The sequence below is a fragment of the Phoca vitulina genome, unplaced genomic scaffold (assembly GCF_004348235.1).
Source record: "Phoca vitulina isolate PV1807 unplaced genomic scaffold, GSC_HSeal_1.0 scaffold32, whole genome shotgun sequence".
NCBI lineage: Eukaryota > Metazoa > Chordata > Mammalia > Carnivora > Phocidae > Phoca > Phoca vitulina.
This window is the reverse complement of record NW_022589735.1, coordinates 5830358-5842561: the sequence shown is the minus strand read 5'-3', so window position 1 is coordinate 5842561 and position 12204 is coordinate 5830358. Positions and strand designations below refer to the sequence as shown.

Here is a 12204-nt window from a genome sequence, read left to right as displayed (position 1 = left end):
TGTGTCACAGGACACCATCAAGAAAATGAAGAAACAATCCATAGAATGATAGAAAAAATTTAAAAATGTATTATCTGATAAGGAATTGAATCTAGAGTATACAAAGAATTCTTACAGCTCAATAATAAAAAGCCAATACAATTTAAAAATGGGCAAAGGATCTGAACAGACATTGCTCAAAGGAAGATATACAAATGGCCAATAACACGTGAAAAGATGCTCAATATCATTAGTCATCAAGGAAATGCAAATCAAATCCACAATGAGATACCACTTCACACCCATTAGGATGACTAGAATCCAAGTCAGATAATAACGGGTGTTGATGAGGATATCAGAGAGACTGTAACCCTCACACTCTGTTGGTGGGATTTTAAAATGATGCAGACATTTTGGAAAACAGTCTGACAGTGTCTCAAATGATTAAACACAGGGTTACCATAAGACTCATTAATTCTACTCCAAGGGAAATGAAAACATATGTCCACACAAAAACTGATACACAAATATTTAGAGCAGCATTATTCATAATACCCAAAAAGTGAATACAACTCAAATGTCTATCAATGGACAAATGGATAAACAAAAGTGATCTATCCACATAATGGGGAAATAATTGGATTCAATTCCTTAGGAAAGGAAGGGGGTGCCTAGCGGGCTCAGTCAGAAGAGCATCCGACTCTTGATCTCAGGGTTGTGAGTTCAAGGCCCACATTGGGTGTAGAGATTACTTAAAAATAAAATATTAAAAAAAAAAAAAGGAAGTACTAAAATGTGCCACAACTTGGATGAACCTTGAAATCATTATGCTAAGTAAACAAGTTAGTCACAAAAGACCACATATTATGTAATTCCATTCATATGAAAATCAGAATAGGGAAATCTATAAAGTCAGAAAGTAGATTAGTGGTTGCTTAGGGCTGGAACAAGAGGGGTGGGGGTAAAGGAGGGTGATAGCTAAAGGATACAGGGTTTCTTTTAAGGTGATGAAAATGTTCAAAAATTATGGTGATGTTGCACCTATCTGTGAGTATACTAAAAACCACTGAACTGCATACTTTAAATGCATGAATTGTATTATGTATGAATTTTATCTCAAAGGTTTTTTTAAAGAACAAGTAGGGAGCATTTATTTTTTTATTTTTATTTTTTGCATTTTAATTTTTTTTTTTTAAAGATTTTATTATTTGAGAGAGAGAATGAGAGAGAGAGAGAGAGCACATGAGAGGGGTAGGGTCAGAGGGAGAAGCAGACTCCCTGCTGAGCAGGGAGCCTGATGTGGGACTCGATCCCGCGACTCCAGGATCATGACCTGAGCTGAAGGCAGTCGCTTAACCAACTGAGCCACCCAGGCACCCTGCATTTTTAATTTTTTTAAATTTTTATTTTATTTTAATTTTTTGCTTTGTACCAACCATAATTTTTTTTTAATTTAAATTTTACTTAGTTAACATACAGTGCAATATTTGTTTCTGGAATAAAATTCAGTGATTCATCACTTACATACAAGACCCACTGCTCATCACAAAAAGTGCCCTCCTTAATACCCTTCACCCAAAAGTATTATAAGTAATAAGAAGAGAAGATAAAATTAAAATACCACCACTTGCAAATCCCAATGAATTGACAGATCTAGCCATTAAGCATCAGTGGCTACTAACGTCACAGAAAGAGACATTCAGATTTATGTCTCTCCTAACTCAAGAAGACAATACTGCCTATAATCTTGCCAAATAGACTGAACCTCAGACTAACCCAACATCTGGACCCAGGTGCCAATTTGCACAAAATATAAAGGACAAAGAAACATGTTGAACTCCACTGCGAGTAAGCAATCAACAAAATTCAGACTTAGAAACTCAATGGTCTGGGTTCTTCAACAGATAAGTTGTAAGAAAAATAAAGGGATAGAGGAAATTACTGTAGTTTAAAAGAGACTTTAAAAACGTATCAGATCTTGGGGCGCCTGGGTGGCTCAGTTGGTTAAACGTCTGCCTTGGGCTCAGTCATGATCCCAGGGTCCTGGGATGGAGTCCTGCATCAGGCTCCCTGCTCAGCAGGGAGTTTGCTTCTCCCTCTACCCCTACCCCCACTCATGTTTGCTTTCTCTTGTGCGCACTCTTTCTCTCTCTCTCTCTCTCGTAAAAATAAATAAATAAAATCTAAAAATAAATAAATAAATAAAAACATATCAGATCTTATTTACATAAAAAAGCAAGACTAGTTTTAACAAATATACCACAGTAATGTAAGATTATGACGTTAGGAGAAGCAGAAATTGGGTGAGGGCTGTATGGGAACTCTCTGTACTATGTCTGCAGCTTTTCTATAAATGCAGAATTATTCCAAAATAAAAGCATATTTTTTAAAGATTTTATTTATTTATTTGAGAGAGAGAGTGAGCGAGAGAGAGAGAGAAAGAGAGAGAGCACAAGTGGGAGGGAGGGGCAAAGAGAGAGAGGGAGAAGCAGACTCCCCGCTGAGCCGGGAGCCCAATGCGGGGCTTGATCCCAGGACCCTGGGACCATGACCTGAGCCAAAGGCAGACGCTTAACGACTGAGCCACCCAGGCGCCCCAATAAATAAAATCTTAAAAAAAAAAAAAAAGAATGCCTGGGGGGTAGAGGAGAAAGTCTAGGGTGGCCATAAAAAATGATAATAATAAGTGTTAGCAAGGATATGAAGAAATCGTAGTCCCTACATTCTGCTGGCGGGAATGTAAGACAATACAGACACTGTGGAAACAAATCTGGCAGTTCCTCAAAGGATCAAACATAGAGTTGCCACCCACAATTCCACCTCCCAGGTATGAAACCCAAAGAAATGAAGACACATGTCCACACTGAAACATGTACACGAATGTTCACATTATTCATCATAGCCGAAAAATGGAAACAATCAAGATGCCTATCAACTAAAAATTAGATAGATAAAATGTGGTATATCCATAGAATGGATATTATTCAGCCGTAAAAAGAAATGAAGTACTGATACATGCTACAACATGGATGACCTTTGAAAACAATATTCAAAGTGAGAGAAGTCAGTCCCCAAAAAACAGATCTCGCTTAATCTCATTTATATGAAATGTCCAGAATAGGCAAATCCATAGAGAACTGAAAGTAGCCTGGTGGTTGCTAGGCCTGGAAGGCTTGGCAGGAAAGGGAGAGTGACTGCCAATGGATATAGGGTTTCTTTTTGGGGTGATGAAAATGTTCTAAAATTGAATGTAGTGATGATTTTACAACTTTGTGAATATACTAAAACCCACTGAATTATACAATTTAAATGGGTGATTTTTATGGTATGTGAATCATATCTCAAAAAAGCTATCATTTTAAAAAGGCTAGATCAAACTAAGTGCATGTACTTAGATAAGTAGATAAAACTATAAAGAAATATAAGGAACTGAATATAATAAAAGTCAATATCATGGTCACTTTTGGGATCAGGGAGAACAATTTAATTGGAATAGAGCACATGAGAGTCTTTGGAGGGGCAGCAAAATTCTATTTTTTTAATTCAAGTATAATTAATGTAAAGTGTTATATTAGTTTCAAGCATATAATATGATTCAATGATTCTATGCACTACTCATTGCTCATTATGATATTTCTTAATCCCCTTCACCTATTTAACCCATCCCTCTGCCCCAAAATTCTATTTTTTGATCTGGTAGCGAAGCTATACATTCATTGTGTGAGCTTTTTTTGGGTCTGTGTGTTGTTCAACAATAAAAGGATTTTTTTTTTAAAAACACGCACTAGCAAATTTATTTCAAACGTAATGTGAAGTCTCATAGAGTCCAAATTTACCATGTGCGAGTTACCAATTTTGTCTCTGTGGACTACAAGAGATTATATCTGTTCTCAAAGAACATATCTTTCAGCAGGAAGTATTTATTTATTTATTTTTAAAGATTTCATTCATTTATTTGACAGAGAGACACAGCGAGAGAGGGAACACAAGCAGGGGGAGTGGGAGAGGGAGAAGCAGGCTCCCCGCTGAGAAGGCAGATGCTTAACGACTGAGCCACCCAGGCGCCCCAGGAAGTATTTTTTTTAAAGAACTAGAAATAAGCCATATTAAATATTAACTGGCATAAAATCTACAAATAATGAACAAAAGGGTTTAGAAGGGGATATGATTCGGGGGCAAGGATCGGAAAATAGGGGGAGCATCAGAAAAGAAATTTAAGCTCTATCATGAAGAGAGGGTAAAATTAGGACAGATCTTATGGAGGCTACATTTATTGAGCATTTACTATATTCTAATCTCTTTCATTCATTAAATCATTTGATTCTCACAACAAACCGATGAAGCTGGTCCTATTATTATTTCCATTACACAGATAAAGTTAACGGAGGCACAGAGATGGTCTGTGTAGGGCATCAGTGGTAAGTACAGTTGAAAAGGTACTCTGGAGTGACTTGGGGCAAATGAGTTTACCTTTCTGTGCCTCAGTAACCTCTTATTTTAAATGGGGATGACGGGGATGGGCAAAATGGGTGAAGGGGAGTGGGAGATACAGACTTCCAGTTACGGAATTAATAAGTCATGGGAATAAAAGGTACAACATAGGGGATATAGTCAGTGATACTATAATAGTATTATAAGGCGAAAAATGGTAGCTACATTTGTAATGATCATAGCACAATGTAAAAAAGATGTTGAATTGTTATGTTGCACACCTGAAGCTAATGTAATATTGTGTGTCAACTATTTTCAAATAAAAATTAATAAAATAACTGAATTCATAATTTTTTATTATTTTACAAAGATTTTATTTATTTATTTGAGAGAGAGAGACACAGTGAGAGAAGGAACACAAGCAGGGGGAGTGGGAGAGGGAGGAGCAGACTCCCCGCTGAGCAGGGAGCCTGATGCGGGGCTCGATCCCAGGACCCTGGGACCATGACCTGAGCCGAAGGCAGACGCTTAACAACTGAGCCACCCAGGTGCCCCTGGAGTTAGATATTATTGTAAAAACAGAATAATGGTTTCTCGGAAAAGTGTGTGAGAATTATCCACCATCCCCCCATTTCTTGTGTTAAGTTGGACCACTTGGTCCCTTTAAGATTTGCTATTTGTGTATTAGATTGCAGTTTCATATACTGTTTCTATGGTTTCACAATAGACTGATACCATGCTACTTTTTAAGGCATCTAGAGCAGCACAATTTAAAAATTATTTGCCAGGGCACCTAGGTGGCTCAGTTGGTTAAGCGACTGCCTTTGGCTCAGTTCTTGATCCTGGAGTCCCTGGATTGAGTCCTGCACTGGGTTCCCTGTTCAGTGGGGAGTCTGCTTCTCCCTCTGACCCTCCCCCTCTCATGCTCTCTCTCATTCTCTCTCTCAAATAAATAAATAAATAAAATCTTCTAAAAAATTATTTGCCAGACTTTGTAAAGAGGGTGCCATATTCCAGAAAATAGGAAACTTGGCAGTTCCTATGGTAACACTGGCAGAGTGAGGTAAATGATTTTTAAATCTCTGCAGAATGTAGAGGCTAAAGATAAGCAGAGGAGACAACTCTGCCAAGGGTGGGGTACAGCTTAAAGCAAGCATGGATACAGCCTGAAAGATGTCTGCAAAGGTCACCTGAGGTTGGGGCCCCTCAACAGTACAGAGCAGGCATGGTAACATCATTATGTAGCAGGACAGGTGCCCAGAGGGTCTCTCTCTTTTTTAGAGGCATCCCTTTCTTATTCCTAACCCAGAAGCAGAAAGCAAAGGGTATTAGTGGTAGGGGTGACAGATACACAAAGGGAAAAAAGAGATGACCAGGAAAGGCCAGAAAGGATCCCAAAATATACATACTTTCCATAAGAGGTATCTTTTAATACTAATTCTGGAGCTCTATACCAGCGTGTGGCCACATAGTCCGTATAAATGTCCCCCGGAGCTGCTAGAGTTCGTGCAAAACCAAAATCACAGAGCTTAGTAATTCCTGACTGGGATACTAAAATATTCTCAGGTTTTATATCTCGATGAATGATCTAAAATCAAACAGAAGATGCAATAGATTAAAATGAGGTTTTATTATCTAGAGGATCGCTCAAAAATTATATAGAGAAAATCTAGCTAATTAAGACAGTAAAGCTATTTTCTTACCATATGCAAAGGATTAACTACACAAAGCAAAAGCTAAATAGTTACATATTTTCAATTCTTGCCCCATCCATCATCTCAGAATGAAATGAAGCCAGGGGCACCTGGGTGGCTCAGTCAGTTGAGACTCCACCTCTTGATTTTGGCTCAGGTCACAATCTCAAGGTTGTGGGATCAAGCCCTGCATCAGGCTCCATGCTCAGCGCAGAGTCTGTTTGTCCCTCTCCCTCTGCTCTGCCCTCCACGCCCCCCACCCGTGCTCTCTCACTTGCTCTCTCTCTCTCAATAAATAAAATCTTTTTTTAAAAAATGAAATGAAGCCAAGAAAACAAAATAATACTAAAAAGGTAAATCACGATCCCAAAAAGAAAAGTAATCAAAAGAACTTAATGAAAAACAGTGATTTCCTTTAACCCCATGTCATTCTAGATATAACTGCCCTTTCTCTCATGCCTTTACAGCTAAACCTCTTGAAGACATTATCTTTACTAAATCTTCTCCTTCTTACCACTCATTCACTCCTTAAAGTAATATAATCTACCTTTTGCTTCTACATTCCATTAGACTGCCCCAAACCAGAGTCATCATGAACTTCATTGTTGCTGCATCCAATATACACCCCTCAATACACATCTTACTTGATACATTAGTGTAAAAATGTTGCCAACTACTCCTCCCTTCCTGATTTCTAGGACCTAAAATTCTCCCAGTCCCTTCTATTTCTGTGGCATTTCCTCTTTCCCTATTTATCTCTTAAAAGTAGGATTCTGGTCTCAGGTTTTCTTTTTTCATACATCATGTTCCCCGGGAAAACACATCTACTCATTTGTTTTTGTTTTTACCACTTCCTTCACTTGTTATGGGGAAACCATACTCTCTTGGCTTTCTTCTCACCTTTTGGCTGCTCCATCTCAATCTCATCTACTCTTCTAGCTTTAGTAAGTAACAATATACAGATGATTTCCAAATATCTATCTCTAACCAAGATATCTCTCCTGATTTCCACAAGGAGTAGAAGTCCACAAGAAGTCCAACAAGGCTGACCCAGACACCCCTCAAACTTAGCAAATCCAAAACTGAATTCATCTTCTCCCCCAAACCTATTTGCTCTCAACAGTCCCTTAGCTCAGCGGATAGAACAAACATTGACCCCATGGCTCAAGCCAGAAACCAAGGTATCTTTCTCCTTCAGCTTCCATACATACTTTTGTCCCTAGTTCAAGTCCCCTCAACTCTCTCACCAAAATGACTACATTGCCAACTCGTCTCCCTGAATTCATTCTGATCCCCTCCAACCCACTGTCCACAAAAGGAAGTCACAATACTATTTTAAAATCACATGGGTGTGGCACCCGGTTGGCTGAGTTGGAAGAGCATGTGACTCTTGATCTCAGGATCATGGGTTTGAGCCCTACACTGTGTGTCGTGGTTACAAAAAAATTTAAAACTTAAAAAAAATCACATGTGTGATCATGTCACTTCTCTGCTTAACATCCTTCAAGGATTCCCCATCCCACAGGACAAATTTGACACTCCCAAAAATGGCTTGTAAGGCCTTGTAGAATTTGGCCCTTGCTCACTTTCTCCACCTCCCTTCCCTAGCCTATAGGATATTTCCCAATTTTCTAAGGTTTGTCTCATCTCTGTTCGTTTGCTGATGCTGTTCCAACACCTAGAACACTTTGCCTGGCCAACTATTTCCTTAGGCCTTAGCTTAGATATTTATATTAGATGTTCCTTGTATATGGTCTCACATCATTCTGCACTTCCCCCATCACATTATTTGTTGTGCCATATTATTAATTGCCTGTTTACTTGTTTGTAACTCCCACTAGACTGGAAACTCCACAAGGGCAAGAGGTATGTCTGTCTTGTTCAAGCTATATCCCCAGTGACCAATACAGTGCCTAAAACAAAGAAAGCATTTAAAAATTTTATGAAATGAAGCATATTCTCATCACCTACAAAGTGTCATAGCACAAGTGAAAATATCTCTGTGACAGAAATCTAAGATCTTTCCTTGTTTATACAACTTACTGCTGTAAGTCTTTGGGATTGGCTTGTGTTCTGCCTCAGTCTCCCTCCATAAATGGCCAAAATATTAACTTGGGGTAATGAGTCACCTTAAGTGTGCCATCCATAAAGCTGTATTAATCCTTCCTTATTTCTACAACTTTTATTGAATGACTACTATATGCTAGGCACTATACCAAGATCTAAGGATATAACATGAGCAAACACTGACATAGAAAAAAGCACATCAAGATACCACTTCACAAATTCTGCCCACCACACATCCATTGTTCTCCTTCTCAGTCCTTTAAACACAAGGCAGAAAGCTCCACCCAGCTGATACCCTAATATTTTCATTCTTTTCCATAACTAACACCATGACTATATGTGGAATTTTGTTATCCTTGAGAAAAAAGCCCTTTCTAAATCCCAACTTTGTAAAACTCTGTTTGACTACATCCTCCTTCGTCTTCCACTATCACACTTTGACCTCCATAAATAACAGTATTTCTTTCCATTTGTTTATGTCTTTAATTTCTCTCAATGTTTAGTAGTTTTTGGTTTATAGGTCTTACACATCTTTTGTCAGATTCTCCCTAAATATTTCTTATATTTAAAGCTGTTTAGGGTGCCTGGGTGGCTCAGTTGGTTAAGCATCTGCCTTTGGCTCAGGTCCCGGGGTCCTGGGATCGAGTCCCACATCGGGCTCCGCAGGGAGCCTGCTTCTCTCTTGCCTCTGCCTCTCTCTCTCTCATGAATAAATAAATAAAATCTTAAAAAAATAAAAATAAAGCTGTTTAATTTTTTTTTTAAGATTTTATTTTTGGGGCGCATGGGTGACTCAGTTGGTTAAGTGTCCACTCTTGGTTTTGGCTTAGGTCGTGATCTCAGGGTCATGGGATCAAGCTTTCTCCCTCCCTCCTCCTCTGCTCCTCCCCTCCCCATGTGCATGCTCTCTCTCTCTCTAAAATAAATAAATAAATGTTAAAAAAAAAAAAAAAAGAAAGAAAGAAAGAAAAGGAGCACCTGGGTGGCTCATTTGGTTAAGCATCTGCCTTCAGCTCAGGTCATAATCCCAGAGTCCAGGGATCAAGCCCAACATTGGGCTCTCTGCTCAGCGGAGAGCCTGCCTCTCACCCCGCTCATGCTCACTCTCTCCCTCTCTTTCTCTCAAATAAATAAATAAATAAGATCTTTTTTTAAAAAAAAGAAAGAAAGAAAGATTTTATTTTTAAGTAATCTTTTCAGTCAACCTGGGGCTTGCACTCAGAACCCTGAGATCAAGAGTCACATGCTCTACTGACTGAGCCAGTCAGGTGCCCCTGTTTAATGGTATTTTTAATTTCAATTTTTCTTTTAAAATTTTATTTATTGGGTGCCTGGGTGGCTCAGTTGGTTAAGCGACTGCCTTCGGCTCAGGTCATGATCCTGGAGTCCCAGGATCGAGTCCCGCGTCGGGCTCCCTGCTCAGCGGGGAGTCTGCTTCTCCCTCTGACCCTCCTCCTTCTCATGCTCTCTGTCTCTCATTCTCTCTCTCGCAAATAACTAAATTCTTAAAAAAAAAAAAAAAAAGTTTTATTTATTTGACAGAGAGAGAGGGAGAGAGAGAGCATGAGCATGGTGAGGGGCAGAGGGAGAGGGAGAAACAGGCTCCCCGCTGAGCAGGGAGCCTGACGTGGGGCTTGATCCCAGGACCCCAGGATCATGACCTGAGCTGAAGGCAGATGCTTAACCAACTGAACCACCCAGCGCCCCTATTTTCAATTTCTGATTGTTGATTGCCAGTATATAAAATTATAATTAATTTTGATATATGCAATTAATTTTGATATATAGATCTTAAATCCCACAACCTTGATAAACTTAGAAATTAGTTCTATTAATTTTGTTGCAGATTCCATAGGATTTTCTACATAGATGATCATATCATCTGTAAATAAAGACAGTTCTAGTTCTCAGGGAAAAAAAAAAGGTACCATTTCACACCCACTAGAATTGCAACAACCAAAATGACAATAAACAAATATTGAGGAGGAAGTGGAAAACTGGAATGCATTGTTAGTGGGGATGTAAAATAATACAGCCACTTTGGAAAACAATTTAGCAGTTCTTTAAAGAGTTAAAACATAAATCATATGACCCATATGGTATTTTTTTTAATGTAAGCTCTACACCCAACATGCAGCTTGAACTCATGAACCCTAAGATCAAGAGTCACATGTTCTATTGATGGAGCCAGCCAGTCACTCCTACCCATATAGTATTCTTTTTTTTAAAGACTTATTATTTATTTGAGAGAGAGTGTGTGTGCAAGAGTGCATGAGTGGGTGGAGAGGCAGAGGGAGAGAATCTTCAAGCAGACTCCCCACTGAGCTCCAAGCCCCATGGGGGTGAGGGTGGGGCACCTTGATCTCCAGACCCATGAGATCATGATCTAAGCCAAAACCAAGACCTGGATGCTTAACTGACTGAGGCACCCATGCACACACACACACACACACACCCCATATAGTATCCTTAACTTGCCTTATTTTACCTCCCTCTCCCTAGCTTCTGGGAGCTTTGTAAACCAACAGTCCCCCAAATCATAGTGAAAACCAGTAGCCTAGCAGCCACCAGAGAAAGTAGAATGGGTTATATCTCCTCCAAAGCCCTATTCCCAGCTATCATTATTTGACTTGCCTGACAAGTCACTGGAAAATCCCACTAGAAGCCTTGCCTTTATTTGACCTAAGGCAGAGCTTGCTATTGCAAACAGCCTTTCTCCTGGGACCTTGGTCAGAAATAATTAACACCCACTTTATAACATTATAGCCACCTGAGATAACTATAACAATTAGGACAAACAACAAGTTGACCAAAATACTTAAAAAGATAGATTGGGAATAAGATGTCCATAAAGGGTTTGAAAGGCTTCAACATGGGCACCTGGGTGGCTCAGTCATTAAAGCATCTGCCTTCAGCTCAGGTCATGATCCCAGGGTCCTGGAATGGAGCCCCACGCGCATTAGGCTCCCTGCTCGCAGGGAGCCTTCTCTCTCTCCCTCTGCGGCTCCCCCTGCTTGTGCTTGCTCTCTCCACCTGCTCCCCCACCATGTCAAATAAATAAATAAATAAGAAAGAAAGAAAGAAAGAAAGAAAGAAAGAAAGAAAGAAAGAAAGAAAGAAAGAAAGAAAGGAGGGAGGGAGGGAGGAAAGAAAGAGAAAAAAAGAAAGAAAGAAAAGCTTCAACACATTCCTGAGAATCCAAAAGCCACATACACAGCTGTGCACATGCTCAGGAAAGACTGGAGATGGTACGAAAGCTCTTACCTGTGGATGAATTTGAGGCTCTGAGCAAGCAAGAAGGTAAGGCTAAGTGAGAGTTGCAAACTGCCTGCCTGAACATTGAAGACAGGTCCCAACACACTGGAAGAGCCCCTCAATATAAAAGGCTGAGAGATTTCTTGGTTTCAGGCATTTATGGAAATCTCTGCCTGATCATTAGCTCACCACTAAGCCAAATGAGCAGAGATTTCAGTGGTCACACATGAGGAAGAATACACACTTTGCAGAATTAGTTCAGTAAAGTACCTAAACAGTCACAACAATAAACTCGGAGTAATGGCAAACTCCAATGTCCAGAGTTTCCACAATATATTATTTTAAATTCCAGTTTTCAACAAAAAATTATAAATTTCCAAAAAATTTCCCCCTCAAAAAGGTATGCAAAGAAACAAGTATGGCCCATATATGGAAAGAAAAGCAGTCCATAAGAAATCTTCCCTGGGGTGCCAGGATGGGTCAGTTGAGCATCAGACTCTTGGTTTCGGCTCAGGTCATGATCCCAGGGTCCTGGGATCGAGCCCCGCATTGGGCTCCTGGCTCAGCGGGGAGCCTGCTTCTCCCTCTCCCTCTGCCTCTCTCCCTGCTCATGCTCTCTCTCTCTCTGTATCTCTGTGTCTCAAATGAATAAATAAAATCTTTAAAAAAATAAAATAAAATAAAATAAAATAAATAAATCTTAAAAAAGAAAGAAAGAAAGAAAGAAAGAAGGAAAGAAAGAAAGAAAGAAAGAAAGAAAGAAAGAAAGAAAGAAAGA

General features: G+C 39.4%; 1 protein-coding gene across 1 annotated transcript in view; it reads right to left on the bottom strand.

Moving 5' to 3' along the window:
- CDKL3 (cyclin dependent kinase like 3) overlaps window positions 1-12204 on the bottom strand; it is a 56973-nt gene that overhangs the window by 28375 nt on the left and 16394 nt on the right. Inside the window, exon 3 of the mRNA XM_032425197.1 lies at window positions 5820-5998. Coding sequence (XP_032281088.1) covers window positions 5820-5998 — 179 coding nt within the window. The remainder of the gene's footprint in view (window positions 1-5819; window positions 5999-12204) is intronic.